Source organism: Amblyomma americanum, chromosome 2 (genome assembly GCF_052857255.1).
Source record: "Amblyomma americanum isolate KBUSLIRL-KWMA chromosome 2, ASM5285725v1, whole genome shotgun sequence".
NCBI classification, from domain to species: Eukaryota; Metazoa; Arthropoda; class Arachnida; order Ixodida; family Ixodidae; genus Amblyomma; species Amblyomma americanum.
This window is the reverse complement of record NC_135498.1, coordinates 4816377-4842739: the sequence shown is the minus strand read 5'-3', so window position 1 is coordinate 4842739 and position 26363 is coordinate 4816377. Positions and strand designations below refer to the sequence as shown.

At 48.4% G+C, this 26363-nt stretch overlaps 2 protein-coding genes across 3 annotated transcripts in view; one reads left to right on the top strand and one right to left on the bottom strand.

Annotated features, from left to right (window-relative positions):
- Positions 1 to 18234, top strand: part of LOC144120453 (scoloptoxin SSD14-like) — a 34309-nt gene extending 16075 nt beyond the window's left edge. For both annotated transcript variants that reach the window (XM_077652860.1, XM_077652861.1), the window contains exons 3-12: positions 8 to 130; positions 3178 to 3275; positions 4200 to 4389; positions 5419 to 5582; positions 6636 to 6840; positions 8181 to 8256; positions 9110 to 9303; positions 11754 to 11991; positions 13186 to 13299; positions 14863 to 18234. In XM_077652860.1, the coding sequence (XP_077508986.1) occupies positions 8 to 130; positions 3178 to 3275; positions 4200 to 4389; positions 5419 to 5582; positions 6636 to 6840; positions 8181 to 8256; positions 9110 to 9303; positions 11754 to 11991; positions 13186 to 13299; positions 14863 to 15009 (1549 nt within the window). In that variant the 3' untranslated portion in view covers positions 15010 to 18234. The remainder of the gene's footprint in view (positions 1 to 7; positions 131 to 3177; positions 3276 to 4199; positions 4390 to 5418; positions 5583 to 6635; positions 6841 to 8180; positions 8257 to 9109; positions 9304 to 11753; positions 11992 to 13185; positions 13300 to 14862) is intronic.
- LOC144120455 (uncharacterized) lies at positions 16843 to 25480 on the bottom strand. The gene is made up of 3 exons (XM_077652862.1): positions 25254 to 25480; positions 17418 to 17549; positions 16843 to 17037 (listed from the first exon to the last, which is right to left on the bottom strand). Exons 1-3 carry the CDS (start codon positions 25398 to 25400, stop codon positions 16843 to 16845), a joined length of 474 nt encoding a protein of 157 aa, XP_077508988.1. The 5' UTR covers positions 25401 to 25480.
- Between the last annotated feature and the right edge of the window lie 883 nt (positions 25481 to 26363).

Below are 26363 nucleotides of genomic sequence, written 5' to 3'. Positions count from 1 at the left end.
ATTTCAGAAAGATTATGAAGAAAGGTGGCAACCTCGTTGATGTTGCCGTAGCTACCATGATCTGCATGGGTGTGGTGCTCCCGCATGCCATGGGCATCGGCGGCGGCTTCGTGGCCACCATCTACCTGAGGTGAACATTACATTTACAATGCTCCCGTTCTCTAGGTTTCGCATAATTTTAGTAGCAGTAGTTGTAGTAGTAGCAGTCGACGTAACCACAGGGCGGTTTACCATGCGAAAGAATCGAGTGGTGTTTACCGTGGAAGGAGGAGAGTATGACGAGATGATATGAATCGGTAACTGAGGGTGGTTACCACGGTAACTATCCGGAGGACGTTCACCGTGAAACTGTGGTGAGGGTGGAAGGATGCGCAACCGGAAGGTGGAGGGTACACTTGGGTATGCTCAACCGGACTGAGGTTTCCGCGGAAGGAGGAGAATGAGAGCTTCTGTGAAAGGAGGCAGGTACAGTGAGTAAGAGCAATGCGCAACCGGAGGGTGCCAACCGTGGAAGAAGGAGGGTATGGCGAATGCGTAAGAATGTGTAACCGGAGATTGGTTACCGTGGGAAGTGGAGGGTATGGCAAGAGTAAAGAATATGCGACCGCAGGGTGTCTGCCACAGGAGCCACCCGAAGAGCGGTTTCCGTGGAAGGAGGAGAGGCATCGTGGCGAGAGCGGATTCAGAGGATGGGGTGATGTGCAACTGGGATAGTAGACTGCAGACGAAATCCAGAGTTCGACGGAAACCCGCCTGGTCGGGTATGTTCATGGCGGAAAATCTTCAAGCGCCGACCAATCGTTAAAAAGGATGACGTTTCGGCCCCGGCGTTTCGGACCCCGCCGAAACGTCATCCTTTTTAACGATTGGTCGGCGCTTGAAGATTTTCCGCAATAAACTGCAGACGAACGCAATTCGAGGAACGACCGTTGGTGGACAACTAAAGGGTGCTCCATAACTATACGTTTATTTAGTCTACAGGGATATGAAAACACTTCAACAGCGGTCGCTGAACGTCGCTTTACAGAGTGTTAATTGTCAGGGCTGTGAATGTTTCATGTTACTTCGAAGACGTCGCCGTTGCCGACTATTCAAATTATATCGTAATGTGCACAGTGCGGTGGCAATTAGGCGTAGACCATGGCGATAGCGATTATGGTAAATTTAATGAACGCATAACTTCACTTAGATTTATCAGGTAATGCTTAAAACTGAGTCTAACAAGAATGCGCAAAAAGAAGAGACGCAAAAAATGAGAGGTTGCACGCTGAAGAAGCGTGAACATGTTACAGCGTAAAGCTTCTGAGAGAAGTTTATTCTGCAACGCCTCGCTCATTACTGACGAGTTTTGCAGGAAAGGCATGGGTAATAGACTGTTATTGTACCAGTTATTCACTAAACCACGGACGGAAGTTGGAAGATTACAAAGAAAACTCGGAGCGAAAGAAATGAAGCTTACACACAGAAAAAAAATTGCAATGTAGTGCAAAAAGTCACGAAGACAATGAGTGGACGTATACGTAAGCTAAGAAATTTTCCCAATCTTAGCATAGCCAAAGGTGCAAGGCTCCTTTGTAATGGCGAAACAATTACAGAAGGATTTCTCTAAGCAAGCTAGAGTCCAGCTGCGAGTAGTTCAACGTGGCTTCACCGCACCATCTGCTAGCCTTTCTGGTTAGTTCACTCATAATACAAGGCCCCTGTTATTTAACGCTGCTGGGGGCCTTGCTTTTGAGGCCAGGGCCGGCTGGATATCGTCACTAACGACAAAAATCGAGAAAACCGCATGTTAACTTTTTTATGTAGTCGGTGGATGTGTTCGAAGAGATAATAAACCAAAAATTTTTTGCATTTCTCTGGGGGTTAACATACCTGTAGTCAAGTTCAGGCCGTAATCTCCTGGGTATGTCGCTTGTTATTTACGCTTTTACCTATTAATTTTCTTTTATACATCCAGGGCTTAAAAGGCAGCACAGAAAGGAGGAGTGGGGTAAGAAACGCTGAAAACGGTGCTGGCGATGGAGTTGCCTACTTTGAAACTTAGGGCGAGGCAAGACGAAAAGTACCATTAGACTAACGGAAAAAGCATTGACATTATTTCTGTGGCTGGCGTATTGGTGAGCGCTCTAGCTCTATCCTCATAAGGTTTTTCTACCGTCAGTTAAGGAATGTGGCTTAGCCTCCTACCTTTCCTTACGGCTCTATGGGAGAAATATATGCGCGTGGAAAGCGATCATAACCAACATCAGAATTAAGATATCGGCACATGGAAAAAAGAGGGAGCGCAATAAATACATTACATTTCATCACGTTTGATATAATCCAGGTACCCCGAATGTTCGCTCCACTCAGCACGTTCGCATCTCTTCATACTGCATCAGCCAATAATATTTGCTGAATTGAGCATTCCCAACGCGGATCTTCTGCCAAGATTGCAACTGTTACCAGTAGCGTTTCCCTGCATTAAAGTGTAAGGAAATTACTTATTTGGCCAGGGTAACAGTTGAAGTTACTTGCTAACATTTTTCCAGTAATTATGTTGAACAGAAAATGAGGAAAGGAATATTTTAAACATTGTAAATGGCGAACCACGTCTTTATACAGACCAATGATACAATGAACAAACGTAAAAAAGGAAGATGCTTGGTTTACTGCGAAAATAATTCAGAAGAATCATGGGCGAAAAAAAACCGACATAAAGGCTCACCTGCAGTACAGCTGAGCTTGAGGATATTTCTAAAAAGAGCGTCAAGGAAACGTTACAGTGCTCTATGATCCACACTGATGAAGCTCTATGAGACAAAAGAAATTGACCGGATGTTTCCTCAAAAGTAAAGCGAGCTTTAACCCAGCTACGCTGGTCTGATATGCGACACCAGTCAGAGGGTGTCTGGGAACTGGGGGTGTAGGTGCCTTTTGCTGCTTTTTCTTGCTCGGACCTAATCAGTCATTGGCATTATGGCCAATCAGCATGGAGCCTTGTCATGGCGTCATGCGTCCCGTCACTCCATTCCGACCAATCATGTGGCGCGTTGCACCTGATGTGGTAAACCGATACAGTCAGAAGTCGGAAACATGTGGTCTTAACAGCTGTTGCTGTAAAATGTTTTCCTGTCCCGGTCGTGAAAGTACTGCATGCAGTAAGGTAGTTAAGAAAGCGCCTTTTTATTGATGCAGGTGTCCGAGGCAGGCCATGACACTAGTGGCCAGAGAACTAGCCCCCGGTGCGGCTTCGAGAGACATGTTTGTGGGAAACGAGACGCTGGCCAGGAGAGGTGAGAATGACGACCGGCTTATGCTGTACAACGCGGCAGTTTTTTCTGGCAACGGAGCAGAATCTACGGAGCTGACACAAGCCCGCTGTTCCTACGTAGGGCAATGCAGTCGCCGATTGCAGTTTATTTTTGTCTTAAAACAGAGTGTATTGTCACATTTCCCATTAAAGGCGTACTCCAAGCTCAACAGTCAACTTTCGACTTTCGAAAGTCAAGAAAATACAGTTTCCTTGATTAAAACGAAGTTACTGGGCACGTCTTGTAAACAGCAGCTTCCATAGATGGCGGCAGCTACACCAGCTACGGAGGTGAAGCTATCTCAAACAGACCGACATGCTAGGCGTCCAGGCGCACCGTCACGGATGACGCAGTTACGGACGCTTCGTCTCTGTAGTCTTCTTCATTGCCAAGAAAAGCTGTCGCAGAGTATAGTTGTTGTTGCCTGAAAGTAGAAAATGTAGTGGCTCTTTACTCCTCACACAGCCGTGCAGTTTTCTGCCGAAGGAATGTCTTTTTGTTAGTTTCGTCCCCTTGTTCAGCTACGATAAGCATTCGCTTACGCAGTCGCCGGGGTGGATCTGTGGTTCGGCTGCTGACGACTCGATGACTAAATTTAACAAGCACACTGCTCTGGTAGAGAGCACCGAGGTTATAGCAGTTTAAAAGTCAACGACACATCTTTTTGTTACCCCCACAGCTTCAAATCGAACCCCTTATTTGGTCCGTCAATAGAAAGCTGACACAGCAGACCAGTGGATTCGCAAATAAGCTTCGTTCCTATTGAGGTAGTAAGGCGCAGTGTGTAGCATAAGTGCGCTTGAAGCGAAGAGAAACAGGCAGGCTTGGCTGCATCACGATAGCGCTTTCAAAACAAAGATTACATTTGCACCTAGTAGACACAGCTGCAGTGCCTGCAATGCGCAGGTGGCCTGTCCGTGGCTGTGCCCGGTGAGCTGCGCGGCTACTACGCTTTGCTGCGTGAGCTGCATGGCACGCTCAATTGGCGGGAACACTTCCGGCAGGCCATCCGGGTGGCCAGGGACGGATTCCCCGTCGGGCCGCAGCTGGCGGCCGTCCTGCAGGAGCACAAGCATGACCTCTCGGAAAGCCTCAGGTGGGCATCTGAAGCCGCCGTAACGGCACTGAGTGACGCGCATGTGCGTAGCTGCCTGTTTTACGACCCGCAAAGTGGGCAGTTAAGAGCAACATAATGCGTCTGCGCGATAATGGAACGTAGCTGCTGTTGAACGAATTGAGCGAGTAACAGAACCATCGTCATCATCATGATTCTTATAATCAGCCCTGTCTGCCTGAAATGCATGCATGGCGCAAGTGTCTCCAATTGATTTTCAAATACCTTGTACTGTGCGAGCGGCGTTAGGCTGGCCCAGCCTATTTCCTTTTCCCGTGTGCCCACCTAGCTCTCTGCCTTCCCGAGCTGCTTTTCTTCCTATGACTTCCATTCTGTCGGGATGCCATCGAATATCCGTTCTCTGCAGTGCCCGCACCGCCAAAACCAATTTCCTTTTCTTTATTTGAGCTATGTGATGGTTAACAGACGTTCGTTGTGCAGCCAACGGTGTCGTATTTCTGCGTTAAAAAGTAAAAAACAAATGTCGGCGATGAAATTTACATTGTTATAGTTGGCTGCACTGTCCTAAATTTAGTTTAAAGGATGCGCTGTGTTTTCCTGAATCTTAACGCGCACGAAATTTGATGCGCGTCAAAGAGAAAAACATTTCCTTGTCATAACATGCTGGTGTTGAACTCGTGCTGTTTGCAGTCGAGACGCAAGAAGCATGGACAATACTACACGATTTGCAGCCTGGAACTTCCCATTATGTTCCTACTATATGTTATGAGAGTGAGAAAAGATTTATTGAAACAGCGCACGCCCGACATCACAATCCACTAAGGGTGTGCAGGCGCATCGAAAGTCGTCCTCTTCATTGCAGTGAGAATAGGCACAGCTGTACACCACACATTATTAAGAACAAACAGGGCTTTTTGGGGATGTTAGATGGACATGAACAAGTTCGTATTGAGGCAGTGAACGGAGGGAGAGTTGTTCGTCGGCACTTTACACACTGAAGCGCAGTTGGCTCAAGTTTTCTTCAAAATGATTAGATGTGTCTCATCACAGGAAAGTCTTCTGGAACGAAGCCACCAACGACACTTACGCCGAAGGGGAGCTGTTGGTTCAGCCAGACCTCGCGGACACCCTGTGGGCAATAGCCAACAAGGGACCCGACTATTTCTACAAGGGCGACTTTGCCGAACAGATGGTAAAGGAAATCCGAGAAAACGGTAAGAATTATTCCGGGAAGAAAAAGCTGCGGCACTTGCGTAAACTGGCCGTGCGGCTGATTTTTGAGTAGGAGTATTCAGTGATTCTGAGCTACAGCAGGAGATTAACAACAACAAGAAAAAAAACACCCCGCCATTGGTGTAACGATACATGAGTGAGGCTGAAATCGCACGTTTTGTTTGCAGCGATTATGAATAAATGTGTTTTCTTCACTTGTAATAACTTTGTACATCAAACGCTTTAAGCCGAAGATGAAGGAGATAGTAAGGCAAGTAGTCATGCCGTCACCCTCACAAAGACCATCAATATCAGACTTTTCGCTACAAGCGCTTCAATTGAAGTACACAGGACGACGTCCTGTGTGCTTCTGCTTCTCTTGAATACGCTGTTATGTTTCCATACCCTTCCCTTCCTTGTGCTGTGTACACTACCGAGTAGCGGTAACCGGTCAACTTCTTCGTATGAAGTGGAACATTCTGTGACAAGGTCAATCAGAAACCAAGCGGTACCTTTCCGAGCGTTTCACTCGTGCGAAAGCCCACCAACAAAGTGGGGAAATCTTGCGCCTAAGACAGCATTGACCACAACTTTTATAGAGGACGCAGATATGCTAACGTACACGTTTTATTGTTAACACATTAAATATGTCGAAATAATTTACTTCTAAGAACTGAAAATTTTGCAGTCCAGCACAATCATTAACGACATCATAGTGATTTAAGTGATATACGATCGATCATACGTACAGATGACTTCTAGTTGGCAGAAAAAGATGTGTAGATATCACTGCATATCAAATATTATTCGTGCACACAGAATTAAAGGTCGCGTAACCAAACTGAAATGACGAACAGCTTTGCTACTTTGCACTACGTGCATGACTAAAAGCTGCAACGCTGCTGAAGCTGATACTGAAATTCCATCGATCAAGTTAACGTGAGTTAAGGCAATCTTTGTCATTGGCATTTGCTTTCCCCACGAAGCGTCCGGCACCGGGTGGGCTAATAAATAGGGCAAGCCTAAGCCATAGCGGCTGTCTACTCAATGTGCAGGCGGAGTGATGACGATGAGCGACCTGAAGCGCTACGCCGTGTCGTGGGAGGCCCCTGTTCAAACCACGTTCCAGGACGGCCTGACGCTGCACTCCGTGCCGGCGCCCGCCAGTGGCGCTGTGCTCGCGCACATCCTGGGAGTAATGGACGCGTTCCGGGCGTCGCCAGACGACCTGCTGCCCGACGATGCGCTCACTCTGCACAGGTGCGCTGGCCGGCAGGTGATGCTGCCCGCCTTCAATTCAAACGGGGCCCAGCACAAATGGAACCGTGTCTGTACCGTCTCATTTGGTCGTCTGCCATTGGCCGGTGCTCCCGATGATGTTGGCCGTGGGGAGGCTTACATGAACACGTCCCACCACTTGCCGCATTGGCGGCCCTTTACGCCGACAAATGACGAAGCACGAGGACGCGTTTGACAGGCCTTCGTCGGCGCTGCATTAGCCTCGGAAAAGAAACAGTGCGGTGGTTGTACGACCAGCTGCCGAAACATGGTGTCATGTGCCGTAATAGACTGGATACGGCGAAGGTGTGATTGCGGTCCTGATTCCCCACGCCTGTTACTTTCGTCATGATTGACGCCACCACCGAATGGAACGAAAACGAAATGAAACGTTACAAATTACGGCCCAAGGTTTTAATAAGACTGCTTTATAACAAGCTTGCCTAAAAAAGATTTTTGAGAAAAAATGTAGGTGAAATTTTGGTTGGGGCGCGAATTAATGGCAAGATGTATTTTCTGCTTTCTCAAATAGCTGGTTATTAACAAGGCCAAGTTAAGATTGAATACAAGTGATCGTACAATGCAAATTTCATCTTGTGTCTGCTTCGCCTTCTTTCCCAAGGCTGTAGTTCTGTCTTGCTCGCCAGGGTTGCCAGAAGACTCCGCTCTCTCCGCTGCGTGCGCGTGCCCCCCATCGCGCCGCAGAGGTTCGCTAACAAGTGTAAGAAAGGCTAGGAGAGGAAACGAAACCAACCATAGAAGCGTTAAAAATAAATTGGGAGATCGCGCACCCCAGAGCAGTAGCCTAACTAAGGAGCCTGACAGATAGTTCAAGAGTGAACTATTCAATATTAGGTAACCATTCTGCTATACAGCACGTCTTAGCTGTATTGTTATATTCTATATCGCTGACAATGCTATGCCAAAAAAAAAGCGCTCTCGAAAAGAAAGTCTACTTTTAACATTCTGTAAAATCTTAGGTCAAACACCCTGTATGTAGGTCGTGTGGTCCTTCACATAACGATTGTGACTGTGAACGAAGAAACAGTCTCCGTGTCTGCGTAGGCAAGACGGACCGCTGTCGCGTCATGCCCTTGAAGACGGAACTTAAGTGTCACCCAATTTTTTACGGGAAATTCAACGTTCTATAGATGCACAAAAGGTGTCAATTTTTTTTTGTTTTAGAACCTCTGGAACGTCATCTAGTCAGTAGTCATGTCAGCACGAATCTTGCATGCGTTCTTGACACCCTATCTGGGTCAGCAATACCCACGATGGCTGTGTTTACACCTTTCCATTATAACGCCGCACTTTTTTTCCAGGTTTACTGAAGCATGCAAGTTCGCTTATGCCAAGAGGGCTCTCCTTGGGGACCGGAGGTTCGTGCGTGTCGAAGAGGTGCGTGTGGGGAATTGAGTCATTGATCAAATGGTAGAACAAGTAGATGTCGTGATATGAAGGAAGGAACCTGAGTATCGAATCTAACTCAAGTATTTAGAAATACCTTAGAAAAACCACTCTGCAGCCGTCATGTGTCCATCGTTGTCAATACGTAACTCTTGCGTCCACAAATAAATATCAAGACCGAGGTTGTGGCCTTAAGACTCTCTTTTACATGGGGAAGTTTTCAGGCTTCGTTGACGTTGACATTTAAAAAGGATACTAAATACGCAATTTCACGAGACGACACGTTCCCGTATAGGTTCCATGATTTTATACCGTGTGACACGTACATGAAAAAGCCGTTTCGTCACTAAGTTCAATAAAAAAATCTATTGACAGAGAAAAAGCTTTCTGATTGTTCAATTCAACAAAGCCTTCTTATGACCACGAGCAAGAAATGAGCGTAGTTTCGCAATAGTAATGCGACCTCAAGCAATGCGCCAATAAAAATATATACTCAGGGATACATCCGTCCGTCTGTCCGTCCGTCCATCCCCCAGTGAGAGTGAGTGAGTGAGTGTGAGAGTGAGTGAGTGAGTGAGAGTGAGCGAGCGAGCGAGCGAGCGAGCGAGCCGGTCGGTCGGCCAGTTGTTAATTAATCGACCACTTTTTTCTTATGTTCCAAGTTACTTACTACCCGTTTAACAGAAATAACCGGCCGTAACCAAAGGCAACCCCCTTTTACTTCCAACCGTCATAGTATGATAGTGATAGAGTTCAATCACGCGGATGTCAATATTGAAAAGTGCTTCTGGAAGTTTTGCGTGTATTGTTATGCATCATCTGACACTTATTCCTTGTGTTGCAGCTCCAGTACAACTTGACGTCGCACGAGTTCGCGATGGCTGTGAGGAACATGATCAACGACTCATGCACGTTCGACGATCCCGCTCACTACGGATTTATGAACGAGTCACTGCCACAGGACGAAGGGACAGCTCATGCAACCTTCTGGAGTGATATCGGTGACGTCATAGTCATCACTTCCACAATTAACTCCCAGTGCGTATAGAGAGAATGGTCTCCTCACACTCGTACTCCCCGTGTTGTCTCATAGCTGGAATATGCAAGATCTGGTGGAAAAATTGTTAATGGATTTGTTCGTTAGAACATATAACGTCTCACGTACTGACATGAGCTATTCCGGTGGAGTCATTCCTGTAATTCTTTATTTTTTGGGTGAAATCGTGACACGGTCGGCTGTGTCGAGGTACGTCTTGGTAATGGCCAGGTAATTTTATACATAGTGTGGCCTGTTATGTGTCGCCACATTGTGCGTGAGCGGCGGCCAACTAACTTGTTTCTGTGCAGCTCTACTGCTCCCGATGCCTTTGCTGTCTTGGTTGTCTCTGTAGCGTGCTAAGCGTTACACGAGCAACGTCGGATTTACACGTAATGTACATGCTATGGGTGATCTCATTGTGCCAATGTTACCCTTTAGCGCAATAGGCTCCGTTAGCCAGAAAATCCGATGTCGGCGTTGTGAGCGAAAAATCATGAGCATAACTCTGGCAGGTGGCGCCCAGAGATGCAACCTATAGGAGGCAGGTGGGCCACTCAAGTCACGTGACCTTGCGGCGTCATCACAACCTGCCGTTCGGGTATTGAGCAAATTGCCCACCGTGGCAGGTGGCAGGTAAATTAAATGACTGGTCGCTCGGGAAGAGCAACCTGGGCCGCACAAGGCCCGTCGCTGGGAGCACCTGCCATCGCAGGACTGTGACGCATTGCTTAACCGCTGCACCACTGTGCCAGGAGTGGTATGAGGACTGCCATGTATCTATGGATGTTTAGTAGAGAATGACCAATTCCGCCTGTATGGGCGTTAACCTATTAACGGTATCGTGTCATACCCTTAAGGCGGAGCTTATGTGCCCCCTACAATTTTTTTTGAACTGCTCTCGTGAACCTGCTCTACCTTGCTCTCAAGTGAGAAAATGTGTTGAGGGTCAACATAATATTATTTATTTATTTATGAATACTGCAATCCCACAAAGGATTTTCGCAGGGTGGGCGCATGAATACAAAAAAATTACAAGTACAGGTGTCAAAAGTTCAGGCTAGAAGCTTGGACATAAATGCAACAAATTAAACAACCGCTCATCTGCAATAAATAGAGAAAATAATAAGTAGCGCAGGTGTAAAAAGCTCAGGCATAAAAGTAACAATATTAACCAACCGCTCATCGGCACTAAAAAGAGATAATAATACGTAGTGGAGCCATTACAACCAGTCCGTAACAAAAATTTTAAAACAGATAAGGAAATAGAACGCAATACAAGAACAAAGCAGATATTAAAGAAAACAGACTTCTAGTAGATGGCGCCACAAATCGCTGTGGAATTTCGTCGTTGGTAAGCCCATTCCAGTCCGTTGCTGTTCGTGGGAAAAAAGGAATGATTGAAGAAATTATTGCGAGGGCTAAAAAGAGTAACTGTTAGGTTTTGTCGCTGTCTGGTGTTGTAACCTGAAGAGAAAGACATTATTTCACTAAGGTTAATGTTGAAATGACCGCTTAGAAGTTCACACAGAAATTTAAGACGAGAGACGCGATTCCTTTGAGCTAATGGTATCAAACCAGCATTATGCAAAAATTTTGTCACTGATGTACATCCATAACTATCGTAAACAAAACGGACTGCTCTTTTTTGAATTTTTTTCAATTTTATCAATATTTGTTTTCGTGAACGGATCCCAAATTACAACCACATAATCTAGTATTAGGAGAACAATTCATTTTCAGGATAGAAGCCAAACTTCAGGGATGGAGAGCTTCAATGCACGCCTCAGAAAGAAAATTTGTTGTTTGCATTCCTTGAATCCTGATTAATGTGCTTGGTGCCACATAAGCCAACGCAACGCAGCGTGAGCGACGGAGAATTGCAAGGGACCACAAGGAGACGGCTGTTTGTGTAAAGACACAGATTTTACGCCAATGTGGAAGACTGGGCGAGTTGGTAGGTAGTCATTCTAGAAAAAACAGCGCACACAGGACAGGGACCAAGGGAAGAACCGACGACACGAGCGCTCGTGTCGTCGGTTCTTCCCTTGGTCCCTGTCCTGTGTGCGCTGTTTTTTCTAGAATGACAGATTTTAGCCAGCCTATGAAAATCGCACACATACTACTCTGCGTTGGAGAGGGTTCCTGGGCGAGGAAGGTGCTAACAGAAGGTTGCAGACAAAGAAAAAATAAAAAAATGAAATGCGGCCATATTGTTTGGGTGAATTCATATCAAGAGGGAATACAAAGAGGTTTTAAAGTTTGTTAAAAAGTTGAATGTCCCGCAGGTAACCATGTTGCCTTGCAAACTATCATTCATCAGGAAAGGGATAATTTAATGGGCTTAATCTGTAACGTCATTTCAACCCCTACCGTACACTATTTAGTATTGCTTTCCAGAAAACCTGTAGCGCCTGCGTCACTATGTGATTGTTATCTGTTTTTCCATCAGCTTGGGCAGTCACGTGCGCACGTCGTCAGGCGTGATCCTCAACAACCAGATGGACGACTTCTCGACGCCCGGGATGAGCAATTCGTACGACATCAGCCCTTCGCAGCCCAACTACATCGAACCTCGCAAGAGGCCCGTCTCGTCGATGGCGCCCTCTGTCGTCGTCGACAGCAACGGCGATGCAGTGCTCGCGCTGGGTGGTGCTGGAGGATCCAAGATCACCTCCAGTGTGGCGCTGGTAGGGCATGACGGGATTGCCGCACAAACGCAAGGCTGCACGATTAGCGTGTTTGTCGTGTACTGCGCAGTCGACCACAGGGGGAGCTGGTATTTTGGCAAACGCTTTGCGGTTACTCAACGCAACAAGTAACGCAAACGAAGAAAATTGTTGGGCTGGCTGGTACATATGTTGAGATCCTAAATGGTAGCGTGTAAGACTCGAAGGTCTTGCAAAAGTGGTTTCCAGCGAACTCAGCACAATGGACAGTGATAATCACTTTAGTTCGTCCTTTCCCAATGGGCACTGAAACTGCACCGGATGCCAGCAGGACGTCTCAAACGTCCTTAGGACGTCAAGTGGAGTTTCAGTGCCCACTGGGTTGCGTTGTCCGCCCTATATAGCTATTCAACGAGCAGCGTCGGCTTGTTATCGGCAGGCAGAAATTGGCGAGTGCAAGATTCCTTGGAAAAGGACCTTGCTGCGTACGCCATAGCAGATAAAGTTGGTGTTGAGAGGGGATCGATGCCGGTATAGGGATGTAGCTTGAGCTACAGCTACAGGGACGGAATAGGAATCCAGGCCTGTCTGGGCAGCGTAGTAATGAACTGTGCGCGTAAGAGGAATGCAAAGCCTGACAAAGAGGTTAAGCATGTGAGTGAAAAGCAAATGAGCATAAAATTTTTTGTTCTACTGATGGTGTCATCACAACTCCTTTCATGATTGCATTGCATGTGATCCATTATCTTTTTCAGTTAAAAAGGCAATGAGTGTTGTTTTCTTATATAGGCAGCTAAATATCGCGTGCGGGAGAATTTCGGACAGTCTAAGGACTACAGCTACTTGAGAGCGAATGAGTGTTATCTGAACTAGTCTCTCATCCTTGTCGGAGATTATTTCCTATGCTGCCCTTGATCACGGAAAAAGCGCTCATTTTTACCTTTTGTCCAAACAAAGAGCCAACGTCATTCGTTGACGAGGTCGATGACTAAATCTAGCCAGCTCGGCGAGAGCTTTAACACTACGGCTTCTGAAGGGGGGATAGAAAGTGGAGCAAGTTTTATCTCGTGGTGTCACTGAAGCACTGTGCTCCTGCACTGACATCTGTGTGGGAGAGCGATAACTAAAACAACATAAACTCGTAGCTAAAATTTTTCTTTTCTCCTCACTGTCAACTATATTATTTTAATGTTCTCTCTTACGCTTTTGACGCAGGTGGCGATGAGAACTCTGTGGCAAGGCGACAACATCAAGGAAGCCATAGATTTCCCGCGCATTCACCATCAGCTCATTCCCAACGAAGTTGTAGTGGAGCCGGACTTGTCAGAGGCAAGCCTACACTCCTAGCGTTTTGCCAGATCCCGTGCTTAGTGATACGCAAACAGGATTCCGCTGAAGTTTATCTGTCTTTGGTGCTTAGGATGTCCGCAGAAGGAGCGGCCGCCACTCGGAATATGCCACAAAGCATGCGAAGAGGTCCTCGGTGTGTTAGTATATTAACCCTTGACACATGCCGACTTTCTTACAATGCGCACTATAAGGTATAAAACCTATCTGGTGAAGAAATAATGTCTACTGGTGAATTAAAAAGAGGCACATAAGAATTTGTTGTACCTGTAGCGTTCGGAAGTTTCTGAGACCTTGAAGTAGTGACATTGTGCGAGAGGTAAAACTCTAGATTTCGGGATATAATCTAGCGTGACGGTAATCATTCGGATGAACAGGGCAGCGTGCCTAGGTGTGAACAGAGACCAAAGCTACGGCTCACTCGTTGCATAGATGAATGAAAAACATGTCTTGAAGACAACCCCGATGACCACGCCGCTGCAATCGAATCACTATTCTAAAGAAAAAAAATTGGTCATTTGAATGTTGCTCCAACTATGCATGAAAATAACTGCCCGGGACCATGCCAAAAACCAATTAACTCACGCGACAATTCATTTTTCATCGTAATCCGAACATTTCCCACTACATGCAGAACAGGTCTGCGGCACAGTGGAAAGCCAGCCGGATTCACGATTCACCTCTGTTATGTTTTCTATTTGTATTCTATCCTCTCAAATCCAATTATATTTCTTTTTTTCTCATTTTTCTACGTTGCCCATGCGCTCATAAAAAAAAAAATATACAGTCACAATGCGTTTGCAGCGGAAAATGTACGGATCGTTTCCGGGGTTCCGATCATCATTTGTCGGCATCACAGGCATAATACGTCGTAACAAAAACTTCTGCTTTCAGGCGCTGGCTAACGCAAAGTGACCAGCCACGTGGTGGTTCAACAGCGCAAACACACACAGACCAAGTAAGAAGCGAGACACACAAACCAGCCAACACCAGGCACATCAATGGGTCGGGACAAACCACATTATCTGCAGTGGTACTGCATTGTTGGGTCGCATTATGGGCTTCATCGACGCCGCCACGAATGCAGTTGAAATGTACCTACAGCAGCTGTCACTGTGGCAGTAATGCTTGCGGTTTATTCTACAAAGACAAAAAAAAAAACATGATGCGCCCTAAAACGAACGAAAACTTACATTGTGGTTGCCTTGAAAGTTACTGCTGCTTAATTATGTCTTGAGAGTTGTGCTGCAGTTTGAATATGTATTTGCCCTAAGATGGACATAAAAGACGTCACGTTGCGTATACTTCACTTACACAACACAGTGACTGGAAATCGTATGCCTGACGCCATACACGCGAAGAAACGTTTTCGCTGCTAAAAAAAAACAAAACAATAAAACGATTAATTTCCGCGACGTTCGCACACTTCTTAAGACACGCCGCAGCACCTCACTAAAATCGCAGTGCCAATAAACTCGTCGTCCAATGTGCTATGTCGGCTGCCTGCTACGCAGATGTCAGCCTTCCTTTTTCTCTCTATTCCAGGACTACGTATCCGAGCTGGAAAGCAAGGGGCACGTGGTGACGACAACCCAAAAGAAGAGCTCGTCGGTCAACGGCATCAGGCGGGATGGCGACCGGCTGTACGCCAGCTACGATTACCGCAGGGCTGGCGGTGTAGATGGCGAGTGACGTTGGCAGGCCAAGAGAAAGCATGACTACCGTATTCGCTCAATAAGTGGTCTATTTTGGAACCGAAGCTGCAGACAGAACAGAGTATTCATGTATAAAGCAAGGAACGCCGACCAAAGGTTGTTGTTAGAATGAAGACGTTCTGTACTGTACACAGTACTGTACCGATACATCATAAGCTATGCTCCGAGAGGCAAAACGTCGCGATAGATTTCTTTTCACTAATTTTAATTGTTGAAGATGGCACCGGTTAGTGATAAAATGTCTTGATAGAAGAGGTTCCCTTTGCGCTTAGGAACTTGCAGACATGGTCCCATTCCAAACGAGTATACGCTTTTCGTGTATTTGCAACCACATGATTACTAAGCTGTGGCTGAAGGAACTCTGAATATCTAGGTAATTATAAACTACATCAGACAGAAACTATGTCTAACTAGAAAAGTCATGCACACGAAAATGTTTACACTTTCATAAAAGCTGGAGAAGGGGGTGGACAACGCCAACACTGAGTCAGCAAAATGTTTATTTTTACTTTGATATTTAAATCATATTTGTACGGTAAATGAATTACACTTGTGGCCAAAACCACTTCGCGCTGCAACATTGTATGAAATAAAATTTGCACTTGAAAACTTCACCTGTATGCTCCTGCAGCCCCCAAGTTAGGATAGTAATAACTATTTATTAAAATGCCGGCAACCGGCGGTTTAACGCGTCGTGACTTCGGCTACAAACAATCAGCTACAAAAAATTTTAATTCTGAAATTGAATAAATTAAGACTTTTTGATTTTCAAAAAAACTGAGTTAGCATTCAGGTTTTTTGTCGACTATTTCCGCTAAGAATGCATTCGGTGGTGCAAGTTTACTCCTCACAGAGCACAAGTTTTCCGGGAAAAAAGTATCTGGGTGTCCACTATAAATATGTAAAGAAAATTATGTCAGCAGGGCTCTAAACGCATGAAGTTGCTCCAAGTCACCTGGGGAGCGGTCGCTGTCAGAAAAACAGGTGTACATTCGAGCAGAAAAAGCCCAGCCTTGATATATACGAAGCCCGAAACAGAGGTGAAGGGACTCGCAGCAGTGGATGTGCGAATACGGCGTATGGCTCCTTTGTCAGAGGTCCCCAAGTTCGGTCACTGCTGCAACGCCAGCATTTAAAAGGAGGCGAGCTGAGATTCAAGCGCACTTTAAGGGAAGGAATGCGGTTGAAATCAAGTCGGAGTGACACGCGGTTACTCAGATCCCTTGTGAAGCCATGTGAGTGCCCAGGCGTAAGGGTAATGTGTAATTAGTGTACCACTGTAAACTATACGGTAAACTCATGCCACTAATAGAAAGCCAGGTGAATATGCTGCGCCGCGATGAGTCGAACATCAATGAAGTAAAAACAACACGCGCAACACTGAAAATGGCAAGTTTATATCCGAATAATGTAAAACACACTAAGTGACCAGGCGTCGTTGTTCCGTACTAACAGGCAGCGAATAAAGCATCGAATAACAATAGCTGGATAACAAAGCTGGTATCAAGCGCCGATAACTGTCGCAGAAAGTTATAGTTCGAGGTTATAGTACTGCATAACAGGGCACTCAGTTGAAAGACGTCATGCATTGTCCACTAAAGACATGCACGCAGAAAGCGGTTGCAAGTTTCGAAGTGTTGCTCATTTCGCGGAATGGCGCCAGAGTTCAGTTCAACACGAGGAAAGTCGTCGCCGGGCGTCAACGGCCCGGTGTCACTCTTCCCATGGCAGAAACCGAACCTTCTTTTAACCACGCAGGACAAGCGGAGGGCAAACGCAGGGCTTCGCGTCGGCAGCGCAGCCAGGTTAGTCAGGGGCAACTGAGACGGCCGATGAGGTACTCGTAGGTCAGGTTGTGGGCGTACGGCGTGGTTTCCCGAAGCCTTTCGGTGCCCCTGAGGCCCAGGTCACGGCCCGTGCAGTTCCGGTCCCAGTCCTCGCATTCGACGTCGAAGAGGGCGATGCTGATCTCCAATTCCTTGTAGCGGCGCTTAACCAGGCACAACTGGAGAGGCAGCCAGCAAAAGCATCGCGGCAACGCCGTTAAGCCACCTGGTCTGAATCTAAATGCACTACAACTCCTGACGTGGACACGTCAAACGACAGAGAATAAGAAACTCGGTAAAATTATCTGCGCCTCTGACGCATTGGACACAGCCCAAATAACTGCAGATTGCGCTTCAAAACTTTCCGTACATTACAATTCAGCTGCTTCCTTTTGTTGCCGAAGTAAGTTTGATTTGACCAAAAAAACTTAAGCTGGGCCAATTAATTGTACCATGCAAAGAACATCATAGCCCTGATGTTTTCCGTCGAGCATTTTTATTTAAGCAGACCCGGTAGTCGCTATAATGACTAAAGTGACAGATGACAGGGGAGTCTTACCTTTCTCCTGAAGTGGGATGCTAGGTGGTAGGCGACCAAGTCACCCCAGTGGTTGACAAGGTGTGGAGAATAGTATTGGAAAGGCTCTATGATGGGATGACTGATGTTTTCGTATAAGCTTAATCCACATGCCTAAAAAAAAAGATGCAAAGAATGAAAAATGAAAATAAGTGACGCGCTTCTCATAATTAGCCCTCACAAACCAGACCCGCTAGAATAAAAAAAGGGGGCAGCATAAAGTGGAAAGCACAGCATCGCTTCAATGGGCACCGCAGGTCAAACTTGCAACACTATGTCCGGCTGCGCCGTTGTTCACGGAGCTGTTAGTGCCTTGACGCCTAATGCCATGTCAGAAAATATACGCATATGAAGGGACAGTCACTGAGTTTTCCTCGTAACAAAGGTTTGCAAATCGAGCATTATTCTACAAATTCGCCGTAATAAAAGAGAAACACGGTAGTGAATTTTATGTCCAAAATGTTCAGAAAAGGGAGTGCATTCGTATTTGGAAAACATTATTCTGATGTAGGCGTAGCACCGTTTGCGTGTTCCATGAACCGGCCGTGGTAGCTCAGCGACTTCAGAATTCCACCGCTGAAACGAAGGACGCGGGATCGAATCCCGAGAGCAGTGGCTGCATTTTGACGGAGGCCAAGTGCAAAAAAATTTGGGCCTTCTTAACCACATCCTTAGAAAAGAAAATGCGATAGCATTTGGAAGTCGGCCCACCACAGAAATGGATTAATATAGATTAGTGGGTCGAATGAGATGTATTATGGGAATTAGCAGGTATAATAAAATAGATTAGTGCGTGGACTAAGGCGGAATTTGTGAGTCTGATTAGTATAATCCCACATGACAATCCAGTGGAAAGTACTTTAACGTTCTTTTTCTCAGATTTTCAAATTTTTGGGTGCTGATGACATCAGGACATTATTGACCGATCAGAAAAATTCGTGATGGAGTATTCCAGTGGTTTTTGCAAGACGACAACTTAAATGCCAACGCCTTAAAATTGAGCGACGATTGCGGTATACCCTAATGCGAAATTTAAGCGCAGCTTGATTGTGCGATATATTGAGGCATAAAACTTGGACGACGCTTAAGCTATCCATAACAGTACAACGCAAAGCACTGCCGGCTTGTCGCAGACTGAACTGTTGCGCTCAAAGAACGCTTCTCAGTGGTTTAGAGCGGCGCGGTGCGAGCCTTGCTCGTTCGCGGCGTTCTCTCCCGTGTTTGCTGCTCCCTGCGAAAACGTGTTGGCGCCTTTTGCATTTCGATGGAGACGACAAGCAAAACGTGCTCGGATGCTGTGCGGCAATGTCAGTGGACGTTAAAGTTCCTCAGGTGGTAGAAATTATCCCGGTGCTCTCCACTGCGGCGCCTCTTTCTCTATTCTTTCATTTTCATCTTCCTCCCTTCGCTTACGGTGTGGTTCGGGTGCCCACCGAGATATGTGAGACAGTTAGTGCGCGGTTTCCTTTCCTCAAAGACCAATTTTCAATTTTCCTGCAAAGCCACAGTACAGGCACTGTTTTCAGCTAATACTCCATAAGCGGTAAACACGCTTGAGAACTCTTTAATGTATTGCCGCCAGGTGTCCCCGGGTGGCGCCTTGAGGACAAAGAAGTGAGACGCGCTTTCTCTTTGCAGCTGGGACACTGCTTGATTCCTTGCGGCCTGCGCCTAGCCTTTTTGATTCTGCAACCCATTTGTGACATTTTGTGGTGGAGTGCGCTGGGTAAATCGCTCTGGAATATGTCGCACACCCTTCCGAACATCGAGAACCCCAGATATCTCCCTGTCGACACGCCAGTGCACCGGGTCAGCAGCCGAAATTTTGGACTGGCCCCTGAGCATGGGCTATTGGAGACAACCTCGCCGCCTGGCCGACTGCCTCCTGTGCTCAGGCCATTCGACTCTCCCTCGACCCCTACCCCTCAACCGGTCGTGCAAGGCGCCGCGTACTACACCCTCCAGAACCCACGGGACTCAACTGGAGGACGTGGAAGATTGGCTCCTCCAGTCTGAACGTGTCGCCGCATTTAACCAATGGGATGACGCCGCCAAGCCGAGGAACATTTTCTTCAGCTTGGAGGACGGTGCTCGTACGTGGTACGAAAACCGTGAGGACACTTTCATCATGGCCTGAGTTCCGACGTCAACAGCTCGGCGCGTATGTCAGCGCTGATCGTCGGGAGCGAGCTGAACGAGCCTTGCAGTCCCGTATGCAAATGCCCAACGAAACGGTTACCATGTACGTCGAAGACATGACGCGGCTCTTCCAACGGGGTGACCAAGCCATGTCGGAAGCCAGAAATCTGCGCCACCCAATGCGCGGTTTTAAAGAACAGCTTTTCGCCGGCCTCGTGCGCAGCCCCCCAAGTACTATTGCCGAGTTTCTAGCGGAGGCAGTCACGATGGAGCAGGTCCTCCGGCAGCGTTCCACCGCGTACGACCGGCCAGTCCTTGCTGCTTCTGTTACGGAGTCCCTCCCGGTTTTCAACGGCAATACCGACTTTCTCCGCGACATGATCCATGCTGTTGTCCGTGAGGAGCTAGAAAAGATTTGTGGTACGTCGCAGCCAGCGGCCAGCTCCCTTATGAGCGTTATCCGCGAATAGGTGCAGCAAGCTATCAGGCCTCCGTTACTACACGCAAACCACAGCCTACCCAGACAGACTACTGGCGCCCGACATACGCTGAAGCTCTGCGACACCCTGCCCCAAATCCACCGGCATTTCCACCGCCCAACCAAACAGACTACTGGCGCCCGACCTACGCTTACGCGCTGCGACGTCCTTCCCCGAATCCAGCGGAAGTTTTTCCCAACCATCACGACGTCCTGCTACCCTCCGTGCAGCCAGGGCAGCACCGCATCTCGAGTGATCGAGAATTCCTGCGCAGAGCGGACGTCTGGCGTGGCCCTGACCGCCGGCCTTTGTGATTACACTATGGGGAGCCCGGTCACCTGTTCCGCAGGTGCCCATATCGAAAGCTTGGCCTGCAGGGTTTTTCCTTTGATGCGCCAATGCCCCGGTTTGGCCAACTGCCCCGTGAGATTGAAGAGTACCTGACCCAGCAACCTCAGTGGCCGATGGCGCGCCGTCAGTCCCGATCACCGTCACCACGCCGATCATCGTTTTCACCGAATGCGCAGAACCCCTCGCGAGCGACGGTGGGCCGCTCGCCCAGCCCTCGCCGGGAAAATTGAGGACAGCGACCTCCATGGGCGTGGTCGCTCGATATCGACGCTGTAAAGACCCCCTGACGATGCAGACGACGCAGACATCCGATGATAGAGCTTTGACGACGTCGACGGCAGCAGCTGAACTAAAGGACCGCTTCTCCCTCGACATATCCGTGCTTCTTGATGGTCACAGCATTAGCGCGTTGGTGGGAACAGAAGTGGAGTTTTCAATTATCAGTGGCAAATTAGCAGCGCTTCTAAAGAAAGTTACAACTCCTTGCTCTGGCGTGCAGATCCGGACGGCGGGGGGGGGGGGGGGGCATATCATTACTCCGCTTGGACAGTGCACGGCTAGGGTCCAGATCAGCGACTCGACGTTCGTAGTTAGCTGCCTGGTGCTCCGCGGCTGTTCTCGTGACCTGATTTTGGGCGTAGATTTTCTCCGTGAGAATGGTGCTGTTATTGACCTGCGGCACAGAACCGTTACGTTTTCGACAGCGAAAGCCGACGACACCTCCGACGTTCGGCAACGCAGCTCCGCTCATCGTATTTCCACTGAAAGTGCCTTGATCCCGCCGCGCTGCAGTGTTTTTGCAAGCGTCGAATGCGATGATGGGCTACGTGATGGACCTGCAGTCGCCGAGGGCAACCTTTCCTTGCTGCTGACACAGCATTTGCGTGGCCCGAAGTGTTGTCCACCTTCGCAATGGTCGGTCGAAACTCCCGATTACTAATTTTACGAGCGAACCTCGTCACCTTTTCCGAGCTACTGCCATCGCGTGGGCCGACCAATTGGCCGATGTTACTGAGTGCTTTGCGTCCGAGGCCATGGACCGTCCGGACACGTCCCTGGATCGCATCGATATTAGCTCCGGGCTCTCAGCGACTCAAAGGCGCGATATCCGCGCCCTACTGCTCTAGTACAAAACATGCTTCGCATCCTCCTCTAAAGTGCGGCAAACGACGATCACGAAGCATCGGATCATCACTTCCGATGACGCTCGCCCCATATGACAGCAGCCGTACCGCATATCCCCGAAGGAACGCGACGCTATCCAAACGCAGGTGAAGGAGATGCTTACAGACGACATTATTCAGCCCTCTAAGAGCCTGTGGTCGTCGCCCGTTGTGCTTGTTAACAAGAAGGATGGGACACTGCGCTTTTGCGTGGATTACCGTACGCTGAACGCCATAACGAAAAAGGACGTCTACCCACTGCCCCGCATCGGCGACTCGCTCGATAGACTTCGCCGCGCCAAGCATTTTTCTTCGATCGACCTAAAGACCGGATATTGGCAGATTGAAGTTGATGAACGTGACCGCAAAAAAAACGGCCTTCATCACACCCGACGGCCTATATGAATTTAAGGTGTTGCCCTTCGGCCTTTGCTGTGCGCCAGCGGCATTTAAGCGCATGGTGGGTACTGTCCTGGCTGGTCTCAAATGGCAAACCTGTTTAGTTTACCTAGATGACATGGTGGTGTTCTCAGAAACCTTCGACCAACACCTTGAACGCCTGCGGACTGTGTTGGATGCCCTGCGGTTGGCCGAATTGACACTGAAACCCGAAAAATGCCAGTTTTTATACAAAGAGCGCAAGATTCTCGACCATGTTGTGAGCGCCGGCGGCGTAAGACCCGATCCCGAGAAAACTGCCGCCGTAGCCAAGTTTCCCAGTCCTACTACAAAGAAAACGCTCAAGTGCTTCTTGGGTTTGTGCGCCTACTACCGTCGTTTTATCGCCGACTTCTCCAAGATCACTGAACCCCTCACCCGTTTAACACGTGACGATACACCGTTCGGCTGGACTGCCGAGCAACAGGCTGCTTTCACAGAGCTGCGCCAACGGCTGCACACTACCCCTGTGCTGGCTCACTTCGATGAGGAGGCTGCAACCGAGATACACACCGACGCTAGCAACATCGGGCTCGGTGCCGTCCTCGTTCAACATCAAGAAGGCGTGAAACGTGTGATCGCGTATGCAAGTCACACACTCTCGCACACCGAAATCAACTACTCCACCTCAGAAAAGGAGTGCCTCGCTGTCGTCTGGGCCACGATGAAATTTCGACCTTGTATCTATGGTCGTCATTTTAAAGTGGTCACCGACCGCCATTCTTTGTGCTGGCTTACCAATGTCGGGGCCCATCAGGCCGCCTAGCACGCTGGAGCCTTCGCCTTCAAGAATTTGATTACAAAATTGCCTATAAGTCCGGACGTAAACACGAAGACGTCGACACGCTCTCACGCGCACCCGTCGAGCAAGCTGATGACAGCGCAGAGGATGACAGTCGTTTCCTAGGTGTGATCAGCAGTTCAGACTTAGTGGCAAAGCAGCGTGCTGACGCTGACCTGTGGTCTGTCATGGATCACCTGGAGGGCCATGCTTCCAACGTACCTCGACAATTTTTCCGGCAATTGTCCTCTTTCTGCAGTCGCAATGGCGTACTGTTCAAGGGAAACTGCAGCAACGGTGACCGGACGCACCTCTATAGTCGTGCCATCAGACCTCCGTGACGACATCCTTTCGGCGTGTCATGATGCGTAAGGGCTATTATTGGCCTAAACTTGCAAAGACCATCCACCGCTACGTCAGAGGTTGCCATGAATGCCAGCGTCGTAAGTCACCACCGCTCAAGCCCGCAGGTTTGCTTCAACCAATTGCGCCACTTCGCACACCTTTTGACCAAGTCGGCATTGATATTCTGGGCCCATTCCATGTGTCGTCTTCTGGCAATAAGTGGATTATAATTGCGACTGATCATTTGACGCGCTATTCGGAAACCCAGGCGGTGCCGCGCAATACATCCTCTGAAATCGCGCGCTTCTTCATACAACACATTGTTTTGCGACATGGCGCCACGTCCTCCGTCATCACCGATAGGGGCACCGCGTTTACAGCGCAGCTCATGCACGAGGTGTTCCAGCTGAGTCACACGAACCACCGCAAGGCTACTGTATACCACCCGCAGTCAAACGGGCTCACGGAGCGCCTCAATGAAACCTTAGCGGACATGCTCGCAATGTACGTCGACGTACAGCACAAGACTTGGGACGAGATCCTCCCATATGTGACGTTTGCCTATAAAACGGCAATTCAGGAAACGACTCGATTTACGGCGTTTCGCCTTGTCTACGGCCGTGATGTCCAATCGATGCTCGACGCCATGCTTCCGTGCCCCCCTGACGACCAGGCGCTCACGCCAGACGCCGAGGAATTTACCCGGCACGCAGAGGAAGCCCGCCAACTGGCCCGTATGCACATCCGCCGGCAGCAGGCAACGGGTGCAGAACGCTACAACCAACGACATCGCCACGTCGAGCACCACCCCGACGACAAAGTGTGGGTATGGACCCCGCTACGTCGCCCCGGCCTGTCGGAGAAGCTCCTGAGCCGCTACTTTGGACCCTACATAGCGCTGCACCGCATCACGGATGTGACTTACGAAGTCGTCCCCGATGGCACTCTGCCCAGTTCGCGCCGTCAACCGCAGCCTGAGGTCGTACACGTACTGCGTATGAAGCCGTACTTTACGCAGTAACGGGCACCTCGTTCGCTCCAAGTTCGCCCACGTTTTGCTTCCTTTTTTTGGATGGGGAGGGGGAGTAATGCCGCCAGGTGTCCCTGGGCGGCGCTTTGAGGACAAAGAAGTGAGTCGCGCGTGCTCTTTGCAGCTGGGACACTGCTTGATTCATTGCGGCCTTTGCCTAGCCTTTTTGATTCTGCAACCCATTTGTGACAATATACTGCCCCGCCCACGTAGTTTACTAGACGCGGCAGCAAAAATTCCAAGAGGAGTACACATGCACACGCTTTCAGTGTGCGCTGCTACGCGCTGGCGGTGACTTTACTAGAGCTTATGGTTAATATAGGCTGCATGTATGCACCGTGAAAAGGAGCCTAAGACAAGCGAATGCACTGATGGAAACCTAGCTCTTTTTATACTGTGCTCAATGCGCAACTTGCCAGCGCCTGCAGGCTCGCACTTTTTAAAGTAACGCAAAGAACGCCGATCATACAAAATATGGCTGTCGGTTTATAGCATTGCTAAGCCCGATATATATGAAGGAAGGAAGGAAGGCCTCAGACGTTGATGGCACATACCCACTACGGGGGAGTGGCCAAGACACAGGCGGTTAATTACTGGATACAGGAAAGTATATATATAGTGCGAGAGCGCGGCTTCCTCTTCATATCTCTCTTCTGTGTCTTCGTTCATGTTGGTGCCCTAGATGCCGTCGGCAGCTTCCACCCAACCAGTTACAACCTCCTTATCTCGATCTTTCCCAGTTGAGTGGGAAAAGGCTTTGTAGCCGTATGGCTGCGCTTGGGTCGATGCCAACAAGTAATTACTCTCTTATAACAAAGGTGAGAGAAACGCCGTCGTAGCGTGACCTTGTGACGTCGTCACCCTCGCGAGCAGTCAGCGGCTTTTGTGTCTAACGAGGGACAAGAAATCGCATGGTGTGAAGTGTCACGTCGTGTAGGCCACCACCTGCCACGGTAGGCAGGTTGTGATGACGCCACAATGTCACGTGACCTTGTGACGCCATCGCTATCTCTTTCAATAGCTGCTCAACGGACACGAAGTCGCATGGTGTGAAGTCAAATGCCATCGCATTGAAAGCAGTCACGGGCTCACCTCAGCCGACGTGAACGTCTCGACGCCTCGGCAGGGGTGGTCGATCTTCTTTGCCCCGCTAGCGTTGTAGACGCGCGTGCACAAAGAGAACGAGACGGAGAGAGAAGGCAGCGTATTCCACTCGGTGCTTCTGTTCACCCAGTCCATCACCTGGTACTGCGGACACGATGACAGATCAGATGGCACATGGCTGACGACAAGAGATCAGCTGCTGAATGTATGATGTTATCAAGCCTTAAAGAGGTCGCACGCGAAATCGTGGGTACCCTAACACATTTTTAAGTGGTTTTACACAGTGCAACACACAAGACAAAAAAGAAGTGGCACCACGAGCGCTCATGGTGTCACTTCATGACACGCGGACGATACAAACGTCCTCTTTTCTGGTAGCTTACAAGGACTAGAGGCTGCTGCTAACGCCTGGTTGCATGAACTAAATCAATGGGTCTCACTGAACCAGCTAGAACGAAGTTCATGATTTTCCACACAAAGAGTAAGAGAATGGACATTTTTTTTATGGTGCCTTTTCCATTGCAAATCGTAAACAATCACTCCCTTCTGCGCGTTGCCTTTCGGTCTAGCTTGAACTGGTCACGTTGTGCACAGAACGTACATGTCAAAATAGATCAGTCCATTGGTCTGATGCATACAGTGCAATTTTTCTTACCCTTATGGCTAGGAAACAAATTTACTTTTCGGTGTTCATATATCTAACGGCGCAAAAACAGGCGAAACACACAGGTACACGACAAGACGAAGCGCGAACTTCCAACTGGTTTTATTACAGACACAAAAAGTACATGTATAGCTTGTATCGTCACTGCAGAGACATGTCACCGAAAGATCAAGAACGACGTCATAAGGCCCACTCCGGAAATTTCTTTTCACCTCTATACCATGAAATTGATGTGCTGCTTACGCATAAATTGCCTTTATTTTTGATAAAAAATGCTTCTATCAACTCCACAACTTTAGTGTATTTGCTCTTCCCCAGAATGCGTACGTCACTGAAGCATGACTCGCAGTTGAAAGACAGGCCCTCTTTAATGTGCTTAGGTAGATGTGGGCCTTCCTTCATCTGTTCTACATTTCGATCATGTTCTCTCGTTC

Bases quoted from the DNA above. Each gene is read 5' to 3' on its own strand.
- LOC144120455 (XM_077652862.1), bottom strand. From the start codon at position 25,400: ATGGACTGGGTGAACAGAAGCACCGAGTGGAATACGCTGCCTTCTCTC. The intron at 17,550-25,253 runs GTGAGCCCGTGA...CTTTTTTTTTAG, and splicing joins AGACGTTCACGTCGGCTGAG to GCATGTGGATTAAGCTTATA. The intron at 17,038-17,417 runs GTAAGACTCCCC...CTGCCTCTCCAG, and splicing joins CATCCCACTTCAGGAGAAAG to TTGTGCCTGGTTAAGCGCCG.